The following is a 25,696-nucleotide window of genomic DNA, read 5'->3' on the forward strand; positions in this document are numbered from 1 at the left end:
GCCTGAACTGTGAGCACCACTGTGTTAGAGAGGAATTGGAAGGGAGAAAGGATGGCTGAGCACGGTGTGCTGGGGGTGAGGAGTGGGAAATGAGGCTGGAGAAAGAGGCAGGAGCTCTATTGTTGCCAAAACTTGGCCTGCATACCTTGCTTACCAAATTGAGACTCAAAGACAGAGTTTTGGATTAAGTAGAAAAGGCAGCTTTATTTCTTTGCCAGGCAAAGGTGGCCACAGTGGGATAATGCCCCAAGACGGTGGCCTGTTGGGGAAAGAAGACAAGGGGTTTTATAGTAAAAGGTCAAGATTTCAAAGGGTGGAGCTAGTTTCCATAGAGATCACATACAGGGTAACATATTGTTGCAAAGTTGTTCTTGTTTTTGCAGATGCAGCAGTCCCTTTCCCTCTGCTGGGTTTGAAGTTCACCTCCAGCTTTGGGGCTCTTCTGATATTCTTATGCCTAGAGTAAAGGGTGCATAGGAAGGGGTCTGTAGAAAAGAGCTCTAAAGAAATACTTGTTCAGTTTAAAGTCAGGTTGATAAATACGTCTAGCATTTTGGGCAGTATAAGGCCTGAGACCTCTTGCTGCAGGCTGGGACATGTGCCTCAAACAACAGAATACAAAGAAACCACAAGGGGCTAAAAATAATTGCAGATGTGCAGTTAGGGAAAGTTATGAATAATAGGATGCACAAAACACCCAACTGTCATTTCTGATGTGTCAGGAGCAAGAGGAGGGCACTGAGCATGATCCCCACATGCAGCACCATGAGGTAGTTGGCCGGACCACCCCAGTTCCCTTCCTCATTGGCCTAACCCTTGTTGGCAAGAGCACGAGGAAAGCCATTTAAACTATTATACGATTAAGCTGTTACAAATCCCATGTGGTCACTGATGACAATATGTTCCTGCTCAATTACACTAGGATCTCAGCCCCAAAAGGAAGTACAAGTAGTTCAGATGGATGGGAAATCATTGCAAGTTCTCCTAGTCCTTGCTGAAACCCTGAAACTACTCTTGTTCTTAGATGATTACCGTGTAGTCAGTCTTTGAGCGCTGACTGAATCTGAGTGGCACTCACCCCTTAATACATGTGAAACAAATTCTGTGGAATTTGGAAATGGCCTGTAATTCCCTCTGTATTGGATTTCTCACCAACCATTTACAAATAGGATAGATTGCTCACTTTGCAGAGCAACATTATCCCACGCTCAGATTTTGGATGTATGAGACAACAGCAAATCTGGGGACTGCAATTCAGATCAGCTCAACATTTACTAAAACACTTTCTCTGCATCTGGCACAGAACACAGTGCAGCAAAGACATAGCCAAAGCATACTATATGCTTTCTAACTGTAGGCAGCAGTCAATCTTTTGGGGACAGATAGTTAAAAAAAAAAAAAATGAACGAATTAGTGGATTATATAACTAGAGTACAGCACAATGTGTAATAAAGGGTTAAGTATTATCATATACAAATGTTAGTGATGCAGGTAATGTGGCATGGCCACAAGAAGAGGGAGAACTGTTTGAAGTTACTGGCAGATGTTTGATATCAAGGAGGCCTTTTGGCTAGTCCTTGGAAAATGGTGAAAATTTGGAAAAGCCTTTGCTTCATGTTCAATCAACATGGAAATAATTATTGTGTTTTCCCAAAGTTTTTGCTGTTCTGCCTTTCAAGGAAAAGCCTTCCATATGTTTCTGATTCTTTAGTACAATTGAATTACTAGCCCATTGTCTGGTGAGAGCTATTTGGTCAGGGAACCCCGTGGACTTCTCAGAAGCTTTTGTCCTTTAGAAGAAGCTGTCCTGATTTGCCATTGTTAATGAGACTTGTACTACACAATACTCAAGTTTAAGACCCACTGAGAACATGACCATGAACCTCCTTTCATCTCCGCATGGGGGAACCACATGGCATATAGGAGTTGCAGAAACTCAGCAGCTGGGCCGCTCCCCCAGTGTTAGTAATTGTCTTGAACTTTCTTAGGTCTTACCCTAATAGCTTTGTGTTAGGAATGATGGTTTGTAGTGCACCTGCCCTTCATGAATAAATACAAAATATCTTGCGACCCAGAAGACAAACTCTTTGTGGTCATGCATCTCTTTTGAACATGTATTCTTAGGGCCCTGCATGCTTAACATTTCACGATTCTGTGCCTATGTGAGGCTTAGCTGGGATATTGTGAAATTTGTACTTTTACTGAAATGAATGTATTTTTATTGTGTCAAGTGCTTTTTTTGCATCATAGCCTGACTAATACGCTTGATGAGTCAAAGGGTTCGTCTCCTTTGCTGAGATTTTCTGGGAAATTCATGGAGTTATCCTAAATATTAAAATATTTCCTGTTAGCACAGATAATGCCAAAGGCGTAGGTTTATCTTTAATCCCAAGGTAAAGGCAGAAGATATAAGTGAAAGAGAGAAGACGGTTAAAGAGAGGCCCCAGATGACAAAGAGAGACGGCAATCTGTAAAGCAGAGATGACCAAACTTTTTCAGTTGTTCACTCATACCTGCAGAAGATTTTGGGAATGTCCCCAAGATAGGTGTATTTATATACATATACCCTTATATATTACTTGCCTATGAAAGACACACAAACATTGAAATAATAAAGAAAATGAACATAATTCCTAATGTTTTTCCTATACCTCAAATAATTCTCTTTTGCATTCTTTGGTGTATGCACGCTCTGTTTGAATACATTCTTCTGTAAACCTGTAGCAGCAGTGTGGTACAGTGCACTGGTTCTCAATGTAGGCTAAATCATACCTTGAAAGCTTGGGAAAAATGCAGATTTCTGCCTCCCCCCAAAGTTTATAATTCAGTAGGTCTGGGGTAGGACCTGATAATTTGCATTCCTAACAACTTCCCAGGTGATGCTGGTCTGAGAACTATGCTTTAAGAGCCACTAAGATAGATAGTCTCAGAGTTGGTTTACCTAAGTTAGACATCAGGATCCTTTAATTATCAAATGTGTGACCTTGGGCAAAGTCTTTTACTTCTGTGAACTTAATTTGTTAAATCTGTGATGTGGAGATAATCATAATTACTTACCTTTTAGGTTCACTGGCTTTATGAGATAATGAGATAATGTAGACAAAGTGCTTGGTACCCAGTGTTTATCAGCTACAGAACATCAGTACATGCTGGCTACTGTGTTCTCCTCCTCCTCCTTCTCATTATCATCAAGCATCTTAGGGTCACAAAGTAGTCTGTAGGAACTTTTGTGCCTTAATTCACAAGAATCATCAGAATGCATTTTTCCGCTTTAGCATTATACGTTTAGAAGGACCATGCTCCAAATGAGATATCTTTCTAGTTGAATGGTAGAGATGAAGCTCCTTTGCAAAGTCTGCCAAAAACAGAACAGTGTGTTCAGCCCTCTCCCTTCTGTGTGTAACTGTTGACAGTTTGTGGCTATGTGTGTATCTCTGTCATCGTTTGTATATAGTGAATTCTTCTTGCATGACTTAGAGTTGACAATTTGGCGGTTGTATCTGAATGTTTTGGGGCATGAGAATAGTAAATTCAAGTGATTGCTTTGAATTTGATTAATTTTTCACACTTCTCTCTCCTTTTTTCTTCTTTCCTCCTCTTCTTATGAATTACTAGGACCAAGCACCACTTGCCAGGAGGATTCATGTGCCAACCAGGGGGTCTGTATGCAGCAGTGGGAAGGCTTCACCTGTGACTGTTCCATGACCTCATATTCTGGAAACCAGTGCAATGATCGTGAGTACAACCTTTTCATACTTGAGATTTTTTTCAAAGTTCAGAGGTTTCAAGAAATCTTAAGGGACATTATGTAAAAAGATGGCTCTTCTGAAAGATTCATAAGCAATTTCCTCATCCAGAAACTTGGAAAGTAAAGGGCTAATGTTCTTATGGGAAGAGGAAAGAGGCATTTCTTTGCAACAGCGCTGGATGTTTTTCCATGTACTTACTTTCTCTTTTTTCTTTAGATTAGACTATCTTTGAGAAACCAGATAGACAATTCAGACAATATTTTTGTTCTAGGGAGTTCAGTTTCCCATGAATTAAATCATCTGAATAACAATTTTGAGACTTTTCCGTTTGCATTGCCTAGAACTTAGAGGATATTTAAGGAATGGAGCTATTTCTCAAAAAGTCTGAGTTTAGAGAATTTCTCAGACCTTACAAATGGTGAAAATGTTAAGAGTTTATTATTTTTTCCAACTAGAAATGTTTAAAGCATTCTCAAGGGTCTTTCAAATGTAGGCAGAGACTCCCTCTGGCTAAATTTATTGCTATCTATTTAGTTTGCATATACATAGACATTCTGTTCATACAGAGATTTCTATTTTGTGAGTGTATTTTTGTGTATGTATCTGTGCATTTGGTTCATATTGGAAGAGAGCCAGTTATTACTGTGGTTCACTACTGATACTTAAGGTTTATAACTGATTTAATTCTAGGAGAAGACTGATTTCATGGACAGGATTCTAGCACTGAGGGTGGAGATACTTCAGTTCTGTGGGAATCTGTAACCTGTGTCTCCACTTCCTTCCCGTGTTATGTTCCTAACGTGACTACTTTTAGAGATGAGCAAACACTTGAAATGTCTGAATACCTTTGCAAAGGGATTTGTTAAAACGCTCTGACTAGTGGGTCCTGCTGACCTTCTGATTTTCTAAATGCAGCCTTCCTGATAGGAGTTTATTTTACAAATTGGAACCATGGTTGTCATCAGTTGATTTTATAAAAAAAGATGCATAATGTTATCTGAACAAATGCTAAGGTCATATTACAGTTTGCACAGGTGGGAGCAGGTGACAATTACAATGCTTTCTCTTTCATGTCTATTTGATTTTCCTTAATTCCTTATTCCTCATTTTTTTTCATGTATGTAGTGTCTCTTGCCCTGTTTTCCATTTTTTGGGGTAGCCTTTTTTCTTTATACGCCCTGCTGATCTGTTAAGATACACTCGGGAGAAACAAGGCGGGAATCTGGAATTTGGCATTAGATTGCTCATTCTAATTACTTGGTATTATTGAAAGTCTGCTTTTCACATTTATGATTTGGAAATACTGTTTCACTCTGAAGCAGGCAGGTATAGACCCATCCAGAGTACCTGGGGGAACTGTGCTGTACGCTCTTTCTTTTCCCTCCAACCTCTCTGCACGGGAGGCTTTTTTCCTAAATGGTGGGCGTACTGCTTCTTTATCCTCACAAGTTTATCCCATGCCACACATACATACCACTTCCGGTAGAACGTGGTCAGGAGGAGACACTGCAAGAGGCAGAAAGGTAAGTTACTCTGCCCGCGGGGAATACGCAGGATCTTCGGAAGGTATGTATGCTTTTTTCTCTCGCTGCTGAGTTCCTTTCTGCCACGCAGGCCAGGCATTGTTTTCTGCTGAAAATCAACCAGGGTTCTTTCCACTTTTCTGTGATTGTTTCTGATTTTGTCAAGAGCAGATTGTGCCTCAGTCTGGGGTGAGGACTATTGCATTATCTGACTTGAATGCTTTTGTCAATATACAATGAAGTTCTGGAACCAGGATTGGGGAAGGTCAGCTTTCTTTTGTGGAAATAGCTTCTTATCTTCAGAAATGTCTCTAAGACATCCAGGCTGAGGGTAATGTATTTTGAGTTTTATTCTATAAACCATGCAGTTGAATTTTTGATTGTAGAAGACTTCTGGGCTCAAATTATTTAAAGAATCTACTTGCCTAGTGTCCTCTTGGAGAGTGGACCAGGGCTTTTAGGATTGGATGGCTATATAGAAATGTGAACAAGTACATTTGAATTGCAGAATGTGGGGAACATATAGAATCCAGATATACAGGATGTAACTATGAAGTTTGGCTGTAGACATTTAATGAAACCCAACCAAATAAATCAAAATGGTAGGTTGCTTAAAACTGTTACAATGGATGTCTCTGTATCCAATGATCGACATTTAAAGTATTTGGAGTAACTTCTCTTTTGGAACTAGCATCAGAGCCAGTTTGTTCCACCCAAGAGAATCAACCTCAACTCTTTACATCATAGATGATTATTTTCTGTAATCAAACTTGACCCTTAGAGTTGTAATCTGTTACTCCATAAACATCTTCAAAACAATGTGCCTACCTATGTTAGCAAAGTCCTGGTAGCTTAGCTTACATCAGGAGTTGAGCATTAACTCTGAGTGTCACCAGCAGATTTGAACAAGACTCAACCTTATCATTGGCAAAAGCCATGGGGGAAATTGCCAAGAAAGGAGATAGAATACAATTAGTGAATAGAAGAGAAAGAAGGATGAAAGAGAAGGAATATAGAGAAAATCAGGGATTACATTTTCTGTGAGAAGCACACAGGCGGTTAGTAATTGCTCTGGTACCACGCCTGCCCGAGGTGGCCTGCCTTTGACCTACGTAAGAGAAATAGGGCATGTGTTGTAAGTGGAGTGCCATCAAGGAAATCTGGCTTTTACCCAATCCTTAGGCATGGTATATTTTGTAGAATGCTGCCTATGTCTAAAGTAAATTGAATTCCTTCAAATACTGTCATAAGACCATGTGAATTGGTTAGAGATTCAATCTAATGGCAAAAGTTGTGTTTTTAGGGGAAAAAAGTGTTTGAATATTTTTATTTTCCATGAGCAGCTTCTCAGGAAACCGGATCGATCCTCAGTTAGTGGAAATGAAAACATCTCAATTTATTATTGCATATCCAAGAATAGAAACTGGTTCAATAAGGAAATGGCTAGGCTATGCTATTTTCCAAAATGAAGAGATCCATTCATCGTGTATAGAGAAGTAATTATATCTGGACATGTCTTACTAGTTTCTAAACAAATGTCTGCATTTTAGAGTCTTCCTCACTTCCTTGAGCATGTTCTATCACTTGTAACCTTTGTATTTTTCTTGACTGTTTGCCAAATTTGGCATTTGCTTGACAATTTTGAGGTGCTGTCACGTAGATACGTCCTCCCTGAGTAGACATTACATTTAAGATGTAACATAGGCAGTTAGTATGAGCAGACCAAGCCTGGTGGCTTTAACTTTATTCGGTCGTTCTTTGTGAAAGCATGGTGGGTTGGAGGCTGTGGAGTGGATTGCAGCTTCATTTTATAAAGATAGCTGTAAAGCTGATGTAAGTGGCTGTGAAAGTATGGTGTGCCTTCTCTGTGGCTGATTACCTTGTTTGAGAGAGATTCCCTTGTACTGGCTAGAGAACAATCATCTGATTGGAAACCCAAGTATAATCGATGTATTAAGTGTCTTATCTAGTTTTAAGATGTGACTTTCCAACTTTTCATGTAATAGTAAAATCATAGGTGGTTTCATTTAGGTGATGTTTAGGGCTGTTTTGAAACTACAATGGACAGAATCATCCCAGAAGCAATTTTGAGCTCATGGAGGATCCAATAAGATCTGTGGAAGGACACACAAGTAAGAATCTCCAAAGAAAATCTTTAGTTCTGAAAAATTCAAAATAGGGGCTGATTTTCCAGAGGGTAAGCACCACCCACACATTGTTGGGGCTACATTTCAAGAACAACAAAAGGAATGAAACCTTCTAAAGGTCCTTAAAGGGTATTGTTTATGGATATGGGGTTCTTATTGGTATTTTAAATCAGGGCAGAGAGCCTGGACAGTTTCACTGTGTTGTAGCCGTCGCACAGAACCCCTTTCCCATATTGTGTGGCGGTGCCACCCCCATTGGCAGCCTGTTGTCAAGGTCCTCTCTCCTTCACAGCATCACAAAATGCTGCACCAAACCTGGCTCACTTGCACATTCCCCCACACATGCAAGAAAGCGATCATTTGGGAGGACTTTTTGAAAACAGTGATTTTAAACACCGCACATCTATCCTCACCACCATAGTTACCTTTTAGCATGTTCATGACAGCTCTTTTGGGTTGTATACAGTTTTGGAATCTCATTCTTGCTTCTGTGCCCTGGAGATGTGAATGTGGGGCAGTCTGTGGCACAGGAGTCCTTAACACACATCAAGTTCTTGCTTGGATTTATCCATCGGGCATTTGTAATGGCTTTGTTGGGTGAAGCGAAGGGGATAAATGTGGGTTCTCAGCCCACCTTCAGCAGCCAGCTACCTGCACAACATGACTAGATGTACACTGTGGGCTACTTGTTGGAGAAATTGCTAGGTTCACAGCGGCATGCGATAATAGATGTTCTTTGCTTGCAACAAATCGATGGCGAGCAGCTGTGGATCGTGCAGATGGTAGAGTGTGAAGCGCCTTTTCAGACAGTTTTCTGCTGGAGTGGCTGTTAAGCTGCACTGTTGGCTATTGATTGGCCTTTTGCTTTTTATTTATTGTGTGGGTTTATTTATTTTTTAATGTAGTTTGGCATATTGATTAAATCTGTTAAAAACACATTTCCCATTCAGGCTTTGAAAAAAAGTAAGCAACGTACGCATTACTTAGTGCACAAACAAGAGGGCAGATGTGTGCACATGCTAATTCTGTCTCTTGAGTCCATACAGGTACCCTGGCGTTATGTTAGGAGTCTGTGTTGTTATGTGTCCAGCAATAATTCCCAAGGATATCAGACTGTAATATGTCTATGGTTTTGGTTGTGTGTTTATTTCCTATCTCTGTTTTCAGGCTTTGCCTCTCCAGCAGATAAGCCGTATTTGAGACGTTTACTATTAAAACATCTATTTTCTGCTTAGAACACACTTTCTCATTTACTCATTCATTCCCTGACCAGACACTTCTTATTTGCAGATATGATCATGAATAAGATACAGTCCTGTTCTTAAAGACATTACAGTCTGATGGGGAGAGATGCACGTGAAAGTGTTTTCATAGAAATATGGACAGTGTACAGTGAGGAGTCATAAAGGGAATGGCATCTGCTCTCCCGGGGTTGAGACTCCATCAGCAAACACTGCCCTTAGAAAAGATTTCATTGACAAATGAGCCTTGAAAAATGTGTAAGTATCTCCTACACAAACATGGTATGGGAGAGGCTGGGAAGGAAAGGCAGCCTTCCAGCAAGCAGAGAGAAATATACCACAGCCACTGGTGATGTTCTGGCTACTTCCTCCCTGTCTTTGTTTCTGTTTCGCCAAGCTTTTGTAAATCACATGGTCCTCCTCTTGCCCAGGTGATGTACCTGTGAGTAAACCTGTGTGCCAACACCTGTCCCTGTCAGAGATCGTGAGAGCTTCTGAAACACCCATCCCTTGGTGGGAGTAGGGTGCAGCTGTGTAGGGAGGGTACCCTCCCTGAGCCAGAGGAGGTTCTGGAAGCCGACAGAGTCAGGGGCGGGGCCTGGAGGGCTCCTCTTCAGTGGGCTCCAGGGGACCTGGAGGAAAGCATCCCTTCCCTTTGGTTGTTAAGCTCTTGAAAGTTTAGTTCTGAAGAATGGGTGTCCGGGTTGGGTGAGCTCCCTGAGACAGGAACTGGCTCCTTTTCCTCTGTCTCTACATGGGCCGGCCCAGAGCCTGCAGTGGTAAACGCGTGTTGAGTGAATACATGAGTGACTGCATTCTCCTTGGGGTTTCTGGCTTGTCTCCCTACCTGTTTAGACAAATGCTGTTTCTGATGTTGAAATTTCCTTCCAGTCCTTGTTCTAAGCATTTGTGTGGTTAAAATTACACTCTCGTTAAAATCTGTGCTCTCAGTGCGTGATGTGAATTTTCAAAGTATAAAAACCATTAGATTTACTAATTAATGCCCATGATGGTGCCCAGTTCATTGGAGAAGAATCCCCCATGTCGAGTCTATTGCTGGGTCCTGGATGTACGCCTAATAGGGCCCAAATCTTACTTCACTGAACCACAGGCAGAAATTTATCTTGGGAATTTAATTATAAAAAACCATATTTTTAGAAGGTTTATTTGTGATGTATGTAATTTAGTACATTATAAAAGACTTAACAGCATAGTCATTAGGTTTATTAGCTTTAGAATCAAACTACTTTAAATGCCAATTCTAATGCTAACACCATGAAATTGAATTAGCCTCTTTTGTTACAGCACAAGGAGTGTGATCTGTACTTAATAAATGGGAGTAGTAATAGTTTTTATTGTAACTAATAGAATATGACATTTGTCAAGTTCTTATTATGTTCCTGACACTCATCTGTGATCTTTATAAAGATGTTGTCCCTTTAATCATCCCAAAGTCCCTATGAAATATTATACTATTGTCCTGATTTTAACACTGGGAAAAGTGAGGTCACATAGTTCGGAAACAGCCGAGTCAGGACTTGAACCCCGGTTTGCTGACATGTAAGCTCACATTCTTATTAGATTTGCTCCTATTTAGTCATTATTGGAAATAATAGTTTAATGTCTGCATTAATTGTTAGACATTTGCTTAAAAATCCAAATGAGAGGGTCTTCTCGGATAACCTAATTACATAAGCATATAGGGTTGGAAAAGAGAAACTCTGTATTCTCGGTTGTTTGTTTTATCATATTCTGGAATTCTGAACACTTTAGATGTTTCTGTCTTAATACTCAGGTGAAGCCATTTAGTTAGAATGTCTTTAGATATTATAGATTTAGAATTCAAATATCCCTCCATCGCTCCAAATATTTGTATTTTCATTTTCCATTGACCTAGATCTTCTTATCTCCATTTTTTTCACTTCATTGCAATCTCTTTCTATGTCACAAAGCACAGCAGATGAGACCTTTGATGTGGAGTGAATGGCCTCTGTTGAAATCTGGACTCTGTCGTTTAATAGCTGCGTTACCTTGAAATTAATGAAGTAATTAATTCCTCTGTGTTTCTTAAATGTAACTGTTTATAGGTTCTATCTCATAAGAGTGTTGTAAAGATAAATTGAATTCATAATTGTGAAGTTCAGGGCATGGCGTGTAATAGCGCCTGCAGAACTATTGGCTACTCTTTAATGTAATTTTCAAAAAGTTAAAAGCATGACTCATACAAATGTAATTTTCATAAAGTTAAACACATAGCCAATATAAATATAGAATGAATGTGTGCTAAATTCATTTAACTCCTTCACAAGGGAAACAACAATATGGTGAATGTGTAAACAGCAAGGTAGCAAAAGAATATTTGAAGGGCTGGATATTATAGGCATTAAAAAGAATAATAAAATACAAATTTAGGTTAATATGAAACTGTTGAATGTCTCACAGGATAAAACGCTCTTAATCTTTGATGTTAAATTTTCTACTGAATATTGTATCTCTACTGAACAAAAATCTACAAGTTAATTACCTCACAGACTCTGGGCTCCAATTAATAGTAAATATGTATGTCAAACAAAGGTATATTTTCACATAGAATTAAATATTTCTTGTGTGTGTTGAACAGTGTCCCTATATGACATTGAAAAGACACATATCTCTCTTTTAGCCCTTCTTCTAAGTTTTGGATAATTTTTATTAACAATATTATGCTCTATTTGATTACAAATCCCTCTTGACCTTGACTCTCTCTCACACCTTTTATTTTTTTAACCTGTGTGCCAGTCACTGTGATGAATTTGTTATATTATTTTGTCATTTACACAACCCTAGAAATGAGATAGTCTAATGATCTCTGTTTCATAGATGAGGGAACTGAGACAGAGAAGTCAAGTGATTTGCTCAAGGTCGCAAAACCATTAGGCTGGAAAACAGAGACTCAGAGCTACATTTGACCGCACGGTCTGGGCTCTTGACTGGACTGTCAATGCCTTCTGAATGCTTCAAGGAAAGTTCTTAATAAACACTCACCTGAACACATGGGGTTTAGATTAACATTGGCCACAGAGGTTTACTCCTTTTCTTGCATCAGTTATGCCGTATTTTCTAGTGCCTGCATTGTTATTGGGACAGGAGGGCATCACTAGGACTGATCTGCTCAGGTAAGAGGATCAAAAGCCGCATCAAACAAGTGCCATTTTGCAGGTTTGGTAGGTCTGGGCAGGCAGAGGCTGAGTCCAGAGAAGTCAGAGAGTCTGGGAGGAGCAGCCTGGTACCAGATGTAAAGCAGGCAAGATTCAAAGGTAAGACAGACACAAAAGAAGCATTCATGAGTGGGCAGCCCCAAAGCTCATGCCCAAAGTTATTTCTTTGCATCTGTATTTTATTCCCAGGCCCACAGGTGTGCAACGTGGCTAAAAGGAGGTCAGGGGATGACAGTTAAAGCCAGAGTCTTCGAAGAGTAAAGTCCTTTTGGGGCCAGTTTCATAGATGCAGGCTGTAGCTAGCATGTTGCCCATGGGCATTGCTCTTACTTATAAATACCTCTGATACCAAGAAGGGACTGTGTTGTGCCTAAAATCTGCTGTACCGCTAATATTAATACATGCACAATATCAAACAGATTCAGCAAGAGCCAGGGCTGCTCGCAGCTTTTGCTTTGTACAAACCTCCATGAAATGAGCTGGGACTCACAGGTTAAACATTTGTTTCTACAAATCTCAGTGGACGCTTGGACCTATGGTTCAAAGAGGAAGAGTCTCCACAATTCAGGGACCTGTAGCTTGGCCAAGATTATTATGAGTTGCTGCAGTCTGTGGCCTCACTAATTTCGCTTCAGCCATCTTCAGCATGCTCTGTCTGTAGACCGTTTTTATTCCTTATGTTTAATTATAGCCCATTTATTTCTGGTGTGCTTGGCTAGTTACTTATTGATGTGATGGCAATAATCCACCGAGAGCCTACTGGTTCACAGAAGATAATTTTATATTACCTTGTTAGTCACATACAGGTACCATTTTAATGTATTTTTCAATATAGGCTTATAATTTCCTACATTTATTTCCATTTCCATTTATTTGAGTTTATATGTAAAGGCAAAAGAGATGCAAATGACTTCATCTTATCTTGTAAAATAGAGCTAGTAAATATAATTTGGTTCCCTTCCCTTATTTTTTTCCCTTAACACTTTTTTGTTAGGGAGGGGGCATTTGTTGATTCAGGTAAAATTTACATTCAGCAAAATGCACAGATCTTAAGTACAGCATTATGACATGTTTCTAGCCGCATAACTGACACCCTAGTTAATGTTTATAGCCAGGTAACTGACACCCCAGGTAAGATAAAGGACAGTTTCATCTTCCCAAAATGCTCCCTTTTGCCCCTTCTAGTCAGCCCTCCTCTCTAAGGTCACTGTTGCTTGGGCATACATGAGTTTTGTCTATTTTTGAATATAGATGTAGATACATTTTATATATATATATAAATGGTGTCATACGGTGTGGGATCTTTTGTTTCTTTTCCTCTAGCTCCATGGAATGTTTCTAAGGTGCATCCCTGTCCCTGTGCACCCCGGCTGCCTTGCTCTCTCCTGACTCTCAGCTCCGTCTCCTTCTCTGAAGGAGTGTGCCAGGCTGTACCTGGGATGCTGTCCCTGCTCCATGGGGTAGACATTCTCCCAAGGCCATAAACTGGGGCAGTCCTTGGCTCTCCTTGTTTACCTTTGCCTGATGTCTGATATCTTGCAAGCCATTTTCACATGCATTGTCCTTTTCTTGGTGGTTTCAGGTCACTTGCAGATCCGCTTTCTGTTACACCATCTAGATTGGAAGTAGGTGTCAGCCTGTTTCTTTTTGCTTGACTTCACCTTACGCTTGGAGACTGGGGACAGGGGTCGGAGGGGTGATGCCATCACACATAATGAGCTATGTTTTAAGACACAACCCCTAGGGATGGTTTGAGGCTTTCTATTAGTCCTGGAATAGCCCTGGTAGTGTAGAGTATTCTAGAACATTGTTTTTTTGTTTTGTTTCTGTTTTCGCTGGTGAGGGTGGGGGTATCCTTCAACTCTGGTTATAGGCCTTCTGCAGCCAAAGTTGTTGCACTGAGCTAGTTAAATACCTGCAAATGTGTCTCCATCAAGTGTTTCCTCATCTGGGTTTCGTTATAAGGTCCGCATTGCTTTTTCCCTCCAGTCCCTCTGATGACACTTGATTAAGCTCAGTGGGTGCGCGGGTTGATTTGGCTCTTGCAGCTAGCCGTTCTCATTTTCTTTGCCTAGAATTATGGTTTGTTTTCTCAGCCGCCTTAATCCTGTGGATCTTTGCTGCCTGATCCACGTCTCTTGGCCAAATGAAATTAAGAAGTGTTTTCAAACGAAAAATTTGGACATTTCGGGAAAGTGGAGGTATTGCTATGCCAGGGAGTCTTTTGGCTGTTGGCTGTTCTTACTTTGATCTTTAGATGCTTGTGTGCACTTATTTCTGATGAACGTCTACCAAAAAAAAAATAGAAGACTTTGCATTGCTATGCTTTTTGGTTTTAACTGAATAATTTTTTTTTTTGAAAACTAAGATTATACAGGCCTACTGCTGAAGATCTGGAAAATGCATAAAAAGTACAAGATACAGAAAAATGCATAATTTTACCAATTATTTATATGAGTGTTTCAGACTATGCTTGGCATCAAGCACATAATGGAGGTTCAGACTGTATCTGTTGGGTGAACGACTGAGCCTTGCATATTTTCAGAGTCCGAGTTGTGTAGATTCTAGTGCTCTTTTCAGGAGATGAATAGCGTTTCCACCAGGGCTGGGTGTTTTCTTGCCAGGAGGAACGCTTTAAGGCATGCAGGAATTATAATGAGCATCCCCATATGCCATTTTCTCCTTCAGATGAAAAATGGAAATAGATGTTTTTATTTCCCTTCTCTCTTGCCCTCATCCCTTCTCACAGAAAGCCTTGCAGTTTCCGAGAGCAGTTATACACGGATGCATCTGCATATAAGTAGAATGGTTTTGCAGTGGGTTGCAGTTTGAGGGGAAAAGCCCTTATAATGCATATGAGGAAGGAGCTGCTTGGGTCCCAGGTTTTTTCTGTGGCATCTGCTTCCAGAGAGATGTGGGAGCTTATTTCACATGATCTGTCTTACACCCCTCGGGTGCTCTGGAGGGCCAGTGAGGAAGTAGAGCTCTTCCACTTCAATCTCGTTCATCAATTGCTGCTGAGCTTTGTGTTGACCTAAACTGGTACCTGATAGATGGTCGAAGAACTTAGGCACACGGATCCTGAAAAATGCACAGACACAAAGGTTTCTTGGTTTTTGTACACCTAGGTTTCAAAAGTTTTGTATCTCTGCTGGAGAATTCAGCCAAACCTAGTAAACTGTCTGCCACCGCTCTCGGGAGTGTTGATAGAAAAACAAGAGCATCTGACTCTGGGCATTATTTCCTGGTAAATTCATTGCGTGCTTTTTGTAATCAGCCCTCAACTAAATCTGAAATGGCAGTTTTACCCAGATATCTTTATATGAGTAAAACCAAATGCATGTTTATAGGCATGAAAATAAGTACCAGTGCATATATACACGTTAGAAATAAGTACACGTTTCCTTTAGGATTTTTTCCCAATTGTTCTGAAATAATTTTTCTATCCAAATACCTTTGTTCCTGTGTCTTACAGAGTCACGTGTGAACTTTTGGGTTCATCTCAGTCAGTGGACAAGTTTGTGTGCACCTGTAATTAATTGTGCAGGTGATGTGTCCACGTGGGCTGTGGACCAGGTAGGTGTCTGTCTGCCTTTGAGGATACAAAGCCTCTTTATCCCACCTGAATACTCAATATTTGGGGTATAATTTTATAGAGACAAAAAGGATTTAGGCAGGGAGACATCTTCTGGGATTTATTTTTTCTTAAGAATAATCCTCCTTTCTCCTCTCCCTGCCTGAAATTCCCAGATGGCTCCCTCATGCTGGCGCTCAAGTGTATCATCTAGTTAAAGCTCACATTGGTGAGCTGGTGCTGGGGGCCCTTTGGAAAAGGGCCTGTAGTTCAACACACATATCACACGTGCCTGTTGTCCCTGACTCATGAAGAATCATGAGAACAGAGCAAACGGGGAAAGAATGTCTTGAAATAAGTGAGTTTAACCAAACAAACTCTCAGTGTTGGTAGAGGCTTTATTTCAATCCCCACAACACAGCCCATGTCTTTCTAACCATCTAACTGATTTCATTTGCATTTGGGTTAATTTAGCATTTTTTTCCCATTATGTAAGGTTTAACGAACAGTGAACACAGCTACAAGCAGATCTCACAGCTATTTCCCAGTGTGGGGTGACATGCTGCGTTTAGTTATGTTTGGTTTCCTAGGTAATATTCGATGGTGGCTGTGTTTCCTAAAGCTGCATTGCTTGTCTCGTGAAGTGTTTTGGTGGCAGAGTCTCCAGACATGGAGCAAGGCAGGAAGGAGTGTGACGTTGAAATTCTTTTGCAGCCGGAGTAGTGACAGTCACTGGATGACATCGAGTGTCTTCGAGATGATTGTCCCTGCTGCTCCCCTCGGCAGGCTGTGAGCCCCCCATTGTTGGCCTCCCTGTTTTTATGTCTGAAATCTTTCCTAGGCTCCAGTTCCCAATTTATCTTCCCAGAATATCGTTTCTGTCTTATTCTTCTTCTGCTCTCGAACCTTCAATGATGTAGTCAAAACCCTACCCCTGGTTTTCAAAGTCTTCAATAATCTGCTCTTAAAAATCTGTCTCTTGAACCAGTTTTTCTTTAATATTCATGGCTTTCTGTGCCCTCTAATCAGGCCAGTGTCCTCACTGTCACTAGCACATTCTGTGGTCATTCTGCCCCTGCCACGCTAGTTTCTTCCTTTTGAAAAACTTCTCACCTCCTGACCTGGCTTTTCAAATCCTTCAGTTTTTAGGGCCCAGCCTAAGTCTCACCTATTCCTTTGCATTTTCTCTGACTACTTTAATCCATACTGATAGTTTCTCCAAAATCCCACTGCATTTATATTCAGAACTGAGAGACAGCACTGCTCAGCACACAAGGAAGATTAGTATGGACTTGAGAGTAAGTGGTGGGTTCAAATCCTGCTCCTTTCCTTCCTAACTAGGTGGGCTGTGGCAGTTAGTGCAACACAACTTCACAATATGCACCTTGTAAAAGTCCCAGTTTTGCTAACAGGATTAAAAACAATAGAGATAAAGCAGAGTGTTGGACTTGGGGAAGAGTTTTTGTAAAGTTCAAGGTAGCAGCTTAAGTTAAAAATGTGAACCTTCCATTAAAGACAAATGTCACCAGTAAATAAAACAAGTTGAATTTTGAGCAGATGAAGGACCACTTCTGTTGTGTGCTTATCCAGTCCCCTAGAGAACCAGTTTGCCTATATTGTGGCGACTATAGTTTCCTTAGAGAAGATGTTCCCTGTGTGTTGAGTGGACGTGGACAGAAGGGTTACTAGGATTAGATTATTCAAATAGCAGTGATGTTCTGTCTGTTGTAATTTTAAATGTAAACAGATCCCTGATTATGGGTCTGTATAATTCAGCCAAAAACCTAAGTAAGTTTCAGAGGACCTGCTTCCTTCCCTGTAAACATCCCAGTTTTTTAAGGCAGCACTTGTACAGGCTCCTAAGAGCACAGTGAAGGATTCTGGTATCATCAGTAATTTTATGTCCTGCTTTTGGGTTTTTTCCTGGAATAGGGAGGAAATTCTGGCCAGGGCGAATCTTTGACTCTTGTCACGAATAAGACTGAGGGAACAAAACCACAGTCTTTGCAGCCTCTGTTATTATCGGAATCGCAATACACAATCTTAACTTGTGGATTTTAACTCTTTTTTTTTTAATCCACTCATTTACAGTAGTAAAATACAAACTAATTTAGCTTTCACCATGGACTGTTCACAGTAGATGGCTTTATATTCACCTCTCCTCAGTTCAGAACTCTTTGGGCCTGAGGCTCTAAGATCAGGCCAGGCCAAGTTTGACACTGACCTGCTTTAACTTTGAACTTGAGGCCGGGTAGTAGAAGACCCACCTGGCCAGCCTCTTATTCCCTGGTCACTCTTGACAGGAAAAACCAGGAAACTGTGCAGATTTTAGTTTATTATCCGGGAGGCCTAATGTGCTGATTACTGCCTGCCACAGGAAGATGGCTGCACACTGATCTCCAGTGGAGTTTAACTGAACAGGAAGCCATGCCTCAGGAATGTGATTATATTTACCCAGTGACCCTGGAGTCCTGCATAAGGGACTCAGCTGTGAACGCTAGGAGATTAGACCAAAATCTTAATCATGGTGATTTCAGTAATCAGTTCCAATGAGCAAAACGCCGTTAGCTCTTTGGAACCTCTGAAGCTGGTAGGATCTGAAGAAAGGAAGTATGATAAGTGTGACCGCTTAGTGTCTGGGAGGAAGATTGGCAGAGAGGGAATCTGAGAGATAAATTTCAGTCGTTTTAAGAACTAGCGCTAATGGGAATAATTATGTGGCGAATTTGCACTTTCAGATTCTAGTTGTTCCTGAGAACATGGTTCTTAAAACCCTCATGTTCAAAGGGTTTTAAGTATTTTGTTAGAATATTTAGACGATGGAGGTTTAAATTCTTTTTAAAGTGTCCTCACATGGGACTGATTTTTCTCTTTATATTCAGTTTATTAATTAGAGGGAAATATGATTTATTTACTTCTGATCCCTCTGTATTCTAGAAATGTTTATATAAATAGTGTTTATTTCTAGTGACAAATATTTGTTGCCAAGTAAGTAGTAGACCACAAATGATTAAGTGATTGCTGCCACATGGGCATGCCACTGTTTCATATATATTTACCTAATTTGAACAGATTCTCTTACAGTTTCAACATCTGTCTTAACTAAAATCTGGGTATATTGAATTGATGTAACATTGCTTGATATCTCCTTTGGTAAAGGATAATTTTTTCCCCAATCCTTTTATTCCTGGAATCAGAGCACAGTTCACAATCATTGTTCAGTGATAGCTCTTTCTTTAAGGTCCACGTGCCCTGAGTGCCAGTTTCTCCCGTCCTTGCCATCAGCATCTACTGACCTTCGGGATGCGAAGGACAGTCTGAGCTGAGTTCCTTGTTCACGGCCTTCATCTCATTCCATCCCTCGCATTAACCTTGCTGACTTCAATTTTCATGTTATGATTTTCCTACTAATAAGACTTCCGCCAAAGCCTGGTTACCTAGCAAAGAGAATTTCCTTTGCTGTTAACCACTTCCTAAGTTTTTACCTCACCCTGACCTTCACCTCCTGATTCTGCCTTCTACTCTCCATAGTCTCAAAAGTTTCGCTTGCCTTTGCACGCCATCCGAGTTCCTAGTCAGTGATGCGAATGACACTCCCACCAGTACTCTAAGCCCTTGCCTTGCCACCTGGCCACGCCACCCGAATTGCAAGTAAATTCCTCTTCTTGGCTTCTTGGCCGCTGCCTTATGGGTAGGGAAGGTCCGGCACTTGGCAGTTGGTTCCACTGCAAATCCATATCCTCTTACTCTTAGCAGAGCCCTCAATTTATTCTTTTTTGTGGCCACCCAAGCTTTGACCCTAAATTCTGATCGTTCTGTCTTCTCTCCAATGATATCCTGTCTCTAGTTTGCTAGCTAGCATTCTACCTTTGGAGCTGCCTCTAAGTCTTTCTACGTATTTCTGCATAAACTTTGTTGTTTATGTTTAAACACTTCAAATTGCTATAGCATGGCATTTAAGACTTTCTAGGATTTTTCTTCAAACATAATTTTCCATTTCAAGTCTTCTGGGACACTCTTTCATAAACCTGAGCACTGGTGAGACTGCTCTGTTCTCCAAATGTGCCCTAAACTCTCCTTATCTATTTGGCTCACCCTCTTTATTTTATTCATCTTTATGAGTTGAACGGGACCTTGTATTGAATGATTAGTCCTGCAGAATTTCCATCTTTACACAACACGCTTACCTATGTGTGATTTTTTTCTGCTTTGGATCAGTGCTATGTGACTGTCTTTCCTTGTGCATTGCTTAACATAGTGTCAGCTGTTGAAAAAGAGTGGTTCCCTCATTCTTTTTCCTTTCACTAATTATTTCTCCATTATGGTGCCTAGCACACAAACATTTGTTAACTATTCTGACTCACGGTTAGTTGTGAATTTTGTAGAAAAGGTACAATGCCTTATTTATCTTTCTATTCCCAGTATTTTATGAGGAATCTGGCAGATTATAGATGCTCAGTAAATTTTTGATGAATATATGAAGCATTGGATACCAGTTAAGGGTAATAATGATAACCAAAAGCTTACTTTGGCTGTATATAATGTGGATTAAACTACTGTAATGGGCCATGCAAGGCACAAAACTATTAATTTATAAAATATATTCATTATTAGTTGATGAATAATTTATTAACTGTTCATTTATAAATATCTCATTTACTTCTCATGTGACACATCAGGTTCAAATGGAAGTATTGACTTTTCCAAGATCCCACAGCTAATGAGTAGCCGAGTTCAGGAGCGAGTAGTCCTGACTATTAGTTCTCTAGCTGGGGATCCTAGGTCAATATTTTCTAAGCAGTGTTTTGTGTAAGATCGTGTCCCACTAGCTCTCATTCTCCTTGACATATATTGGCTAGACTGAAGTAAAGGGCCGGGGACTAGAGGGCAGAGGTAATACGTTTCCATGGTGTAAAGAAGAGATGGGGCAAAAGGAAGTCTGTGTGTACTTGGAGAGGCAGGTGTATCACCCTACTGCAAAAATTACTGTTAAAGAGCAAAAGCAACTGAGTATGTGTGCTAAGTTCCTCTCTCTCCCTTGTAAGGAAATGATTGTACTCTTACCATTGACTCCATATCTAGGTATATTCTCTACTCTTTTTATTTTACCTAAACTTCACTAAAAAGTAAACCCATCGCAAGGTAGCCTGCATAGCTAGTGTATCTAGATGTACCTTGGTTACAAATTCCAACATACTCCTTTCTTTTTCTTTAGAATACAGACCTGGTTCTGCTCAGACATGATGTCACATAGAAAGAATGAGCAAGCAAGGGCAGGAGGTAGGAAAAGTCAGGGATGGTTTGGGGAGTAGAAGGTGTGATTGGAATAGAGGGAGAGTGAAGGATAGAGAGAGGTGGTCTGGATGAGGTCTGATCATGAAGTCCTGGAGGCAGAAAGCTTTGGAGGAAGAGGACCAGTGGAAAGAAGTTTTTGAGCAAATGTGTTGTAAGGGCAAAGCTGCATCTTAGAAAGAGCCCCCTGGCAGAGCGTGAGGGCCGAGTTGAAAGAAGAGAGTGACACCCGTGTAAGTAAGATACCACATCCCTTTGCTTACAACTGAATAATCGGACCTTTGAGCAGTGTCTGATATGCAGTGGGGACTCAATGGATAGTTTTTGGAGGAACTAGTGAAAGCAAGAAGGCCATTACAAGGCTCTTGTAATAGCTGGGGTAAATGGCAAAATGGCATGACCTAGTGTTGGCAGTGAGAATTTAGGGTTAGCTTCCACTTGAAAAATAGACCATAAGCTACGCGGAGGCAGGAGCAACCACTTACCATATTCAAAGAATTGATAAAGTGGCAAAGATTTAAGAAATCTACTCCATTTGTAATCTTATGAGCTTCAGTCATTATTCCTTTTAGCTTTAACATTGTTTTTATGATTACAGTTAAAGATTTTTTAAAAAGTTAAAAAAAAACTACTTTTCTTATTAAAACCTATTACTCAGTGCATCGTATTTTAGACATCCATTGGTTTAAAAACTCTTAGATCATATTTATTGTATGATTTCTAATGGAATGAACTGTTGTGGCCTCTCTGATTAAATTATAATTTTATTACCCTTGGTTGTGTATGGCTAGGAACAAGTTCATTCCAAGTTCATTTTTCCCCAGATGCAGGCAGATTTGCGGTCAAGTAAGTTCTGCTACTGTGCCCAGGCTCCAGGCGCCACGCTGATAGAAATACCAGAGGGCTCTGACTCTTGGTCCTTCAGAGTCCTCCCCAAGAACCCTACTGCTAAACTGAAATGCTTTTAAAGCATTCGGAACTTATTTCCTGCCTCAGTTTGAAATGTTTGCAATTTTTCCTTTTTAAAAAAGGGACACATTGGGTACATTTCGAGTGTGTAGATAAACCTCCCCTGCAACAGAAAAGTCTTTTGATACTTTTAAAAACCTTACAGAATTGTGGTTAATATATATATATATATATACATACACACACACACACACACACACACACACACACATATATATATATATATATATATAAACATAGGCATGAGGTACAGCAAATGTTTTACGTTTTCCTTTTTTTTTTTTTTTTGCACCCTTGGGTGTGAGAATTATCAACGCATCTGTAATGCTTACAGAGAGACTATATTCTAACAATTTTGTGCAGGCCGTGCACAATGAAATGTGGAGCTCCATCATTACATAGTTGCTTCATTCGTTGTTCCCAAGTGATTGTCTTTTCTGTCAACTGTTAGTGTTGAAGAGAACCCTCAAAGTGTGATGTTGGGTAGCATTCAGCCATGTTACATGCCTGGGATTGTATCTCAAAAAGCAAAAAGAAGTCTTGGATTTTTTTTTTTAAAGGACAACAGAAGACAAAACAATTGTCTTGATGATAGGATTAAGTGGGAGAAACTGATAAATGATGGTTATATACCACCCCTGAGAAGACGGGTACAAGGTCAGGGGCTATTTGCCTGTGTCTTAATCCTATGATTTTCTGGTTCTTTGGCTTAGAAAGTTTAGGCTCTGTCAAGGAACTAAAGCAGGACAACCCAAGGTTACTCAGATTCTCTGTGATTTTATTTTACCTTTTGAGAAGTAAACCCTGCCACTGTTTTGTGAATTGTTTAATATTCAGTATTTTGAGGGCTCAAGATGGAAACTGTCTCCCTTTGAGAGATTAGAAATTTATTCCTAAGAATGAACACTGTTGCATCTTGTCACCTAAAACTAATTTAGCTGAAAAGCAGCAGCATGGGGTCTTTTTAAAAAGCCCAATTTAATTTTAAAACTATGAAAAATTTCAAGCATATGGAAAATACAGAAAATATTCAATACCCTTGGACCCACCATCCTTATTAAAAAGTGTTCGTTTTTTGCCATAATTGCTGAAGACTGTAATTTACTACTGAGCACATGCAAATAATATTTATAATATGTTAATGTGTGTCAAGTACAAAAATAGCAAAACAAATGCTTACGCACCTACCACCCAACTTAAGAAGTATAGATTCCTTGTCTTTAAAAAAATGTATGATTACTACGAATTTGCCAATGCAGGCTTCCTTGTTCCCCCAAAAATGATGTACAAAAGGAAACTTCTGGGGTGTCGATTCTGATGTCTGCATTGAGTCAGATAATTCGCTTGTTGTTCTTCTAATTAGGTGGTATGAGGAATGAGGTTTGCTAGAAAGAGATCTGAGGACCTAACCATTACTGTTCTGTCCTGTTTTGGTCCCTCTGTTCCCTCATTAGTCCTCCCAGCTTATTCCTGGGCAAGCACTCTTCTCTATACGTGTTAAAGCAACTTATTAAGTGTGAACGTTTTAAGCGCTTATCAGGTGTTGGTTCATACTGGTTCTTCATAAGACTAAGGGGAAAATCATCAATGTCTGAAATATCTTAGTGATATTGGTTTTGAGAGCCACGTGAACGGAAAAAAAAAATAGATTCCAGAAAAAAGAAATGGTAATCTCACGTGGAGGTCTGGATTGAAAACATAGCCAAAGAAATATCCAGAAAGAAGAGATTCTTTTTTCGATTCTCTTTACTGCAAGTCTGTGGACCAGGCTGAATTCATTTACCACTTCTGCCAGTGGTTCAGAGTCAACATGATGCTAAAGCCCAGGGACTCCTTACTTCCATGCACGATTAAGTCCAGTTGTCAGGTTTGGACAGGAGAGAGCCCTCCTGTTCCTCAAGGAGGCTGTAAGGAGGTGCTTTGTGGGGGAGGTTACTCCTTTTCCAGAGCAGAGAGCAAGGATCATCCATCATGATCAGATGGGAGTATTTCGTATCATCCGTCTCCAGTGCGGATAGTGGTAACAAGTCTGTCCTTTTCCCCATCTGTTTTTTATCACTCTGATTGCGATTCATCTTTTAAGCAGAAAGGGTAGTTTGAGGTTATTAGAAAACACACACATACACATAAGAATTACTTGTTCTCTATTGCTCTTTTTCTTCTCCATGAATAATTTCTGCAGACAGGTGACCGGTCCAACCATCTGTCTCTTTGTTATAAATGCCTATGGTTGGCTCATTCCCTTCTGCCTTGAAGTTAAATGAAGGCTTCTTTTGCAAGAGAATGGAAAATCCAGCAAATAAGATGAGACTACAGAATATTCCTGTGTTGTCACCTTTTCTTTTGAGGAATATGAGGAATGACTCTTTTTTCCTCCAATTCAAATACACTGATTCCTAAAAGGTTCTGATACAAATATAACTATGTATCTATCGATCGATCAATCTATCTATCTATCTATCGATATAAAAACTATTCTCAGTATTGGACAATTTGGAAAACACAGAGGGGACCTTCAGAGTGTACAATATCAGTTCCTTCTATCCTTCATTTAGCTACATCTATTTAAATGTTTTATTTTTAGCCTATGCTGTAGTAGAATGTGTGATTGGTTCAAGGTGGTCTCTAAATCCAATTAGGGAAAATGAAATTTAGGAAAAGAACACTGGCTGTGGATTTGTGCATGATGACTCGGGAGTACTATTGTCCACGAAACCAATCAGCCAACCAACATTTGGTTCATGTCTGCACATCACACATGACGTCAACACCCATTATCTAATACCCATTGAAGTATAATTCATCCCTGGATTGATAACAAAATCCTGAAAGTGGTTTGTTGACATATGTTAGGTAACTGCTTTAAAGAATTACATAGTCCAAAAAGGGATAGCATATTCACTTCAGTGAAATTCCACTTCATGGATTGTGTTTTGCATCATTGAAACAATTAGGTAGAAATTAGAGAGAATAAGCTAAATTGAATAATAAAACTTAAAAAAAAAATTTGTGGGATGTTTCCTAATTTTAGATATAATGTGAGGTTATTTATATCCTCTTGGCTGATTTTTATAACAATCTTTCAAGTAGATATTACTACCTGAGAAAGCAGATACTATTACTGCTCCCAGGTATAGCAGTGAAGAAAACTGAGAGGTAAGAATTGAGATGTCTGGTCCACAAGCCACAAAGCTAGGAAGTAGGAAGTTGGGATTTAAATCCAGGTTTGTCTGTTAGGAGCTTATGCTCTTAACCCCTCTACCATATTGTCTTTCCATATGCTGTGACACAAAATAGAATTTTGTCCTGACCACCTTCCCAGAGAGGGCTCAAAGTCCAGAGAAGATAAAGGTGGCCAAGAACTCTGGTGGTGGTGATGCAGGTTGCTATAAGAGGATACTTGGCAAACAGCACCGCACACAGATGGTGCGCAACCCACTCATCTCTATTTACGTAGAGGCCCCCGAGTGTTTGTCTTAACAGGTCTGGGGGATAATAAAAGAAATTGTTGTTTGTTCTTTCTTTGCAAGTCTGCAATTAATTTTTAGCATAAATTTAAAAGGGAAGAATTTGTAAATTCACCGACACTGAGAGACTGGCCAGCCAAGAAAACATGTGTCTGTTGGGTTTAAAAAGGAGGTCTTGTGCAAAAGTGGTTGTTTTTCATTTTTCCCACTAGGTGGTGCTGTGGTCTTGTAGGTCAAATTTAATAAGCTAAGCCTGGATTCCCTCTTTTTTTTTCCCCCCTCCCTTCTAGATGTTGGTCCAGGAAAAAGCCCCATTCAAGGAGGATTAAGGGAACTGTTGTCAGTTAGGTTTGTTCAGTTTGGGTTTTTTCCATCATTATCACTGTTTATAACCAAGATCATTAAACCTGTTTGAAAATTTTGGACACTCCTTTTTTGACTTCTTTTGCAATAAATTGTACTCACTTATTTTGGGTAAGAACATCAATAGTTGGAACTAGCTCACTTATCTCATCAGCATATCATCTCAACAGGCTG

At 40.0% G+C, this 25,696-nt stretch overlaps 1 protein-coding gene across 1 annotated transcript in view; it reads left to right on the forward strand.

Annotated features, from left to right (window-relative positions):
• Positions 1 to 25,696, forward strand: part of NRXN3 (neurexin 3) — a 1,627,094-nt gene that overhangs the window by 879,867 nt on the left and 721,531 nt on the right. The window contains exon 17 of the mRNA XM_064486155.1: positions 3,616 to 3,735. Within this exon, the coding sequence (XP_064342225.1) occupies positions 3,616 to 3,735 (120 nt within the window). The remainder of the gene's footprint in view (positions 1 to 3,615; positions 3,736 to 25,696) is intronic.

Source organism: Camelus dromedarius, chromosome 5 (genome assembly GCF_036321535.1).
Source record: "Camelus dromedarius isolate mCamDro1 chromosome 5, mCamDro1.pat, whole genome shotgun sequence".
In the NCBI taxonomy this organism is placed as follows: domain Eukaryota; kingdom Metazoa; phylum Chordata; class Mammalia; order Artiodactyla; family Camelidae; genus Camelus; species Camelus dromedarius.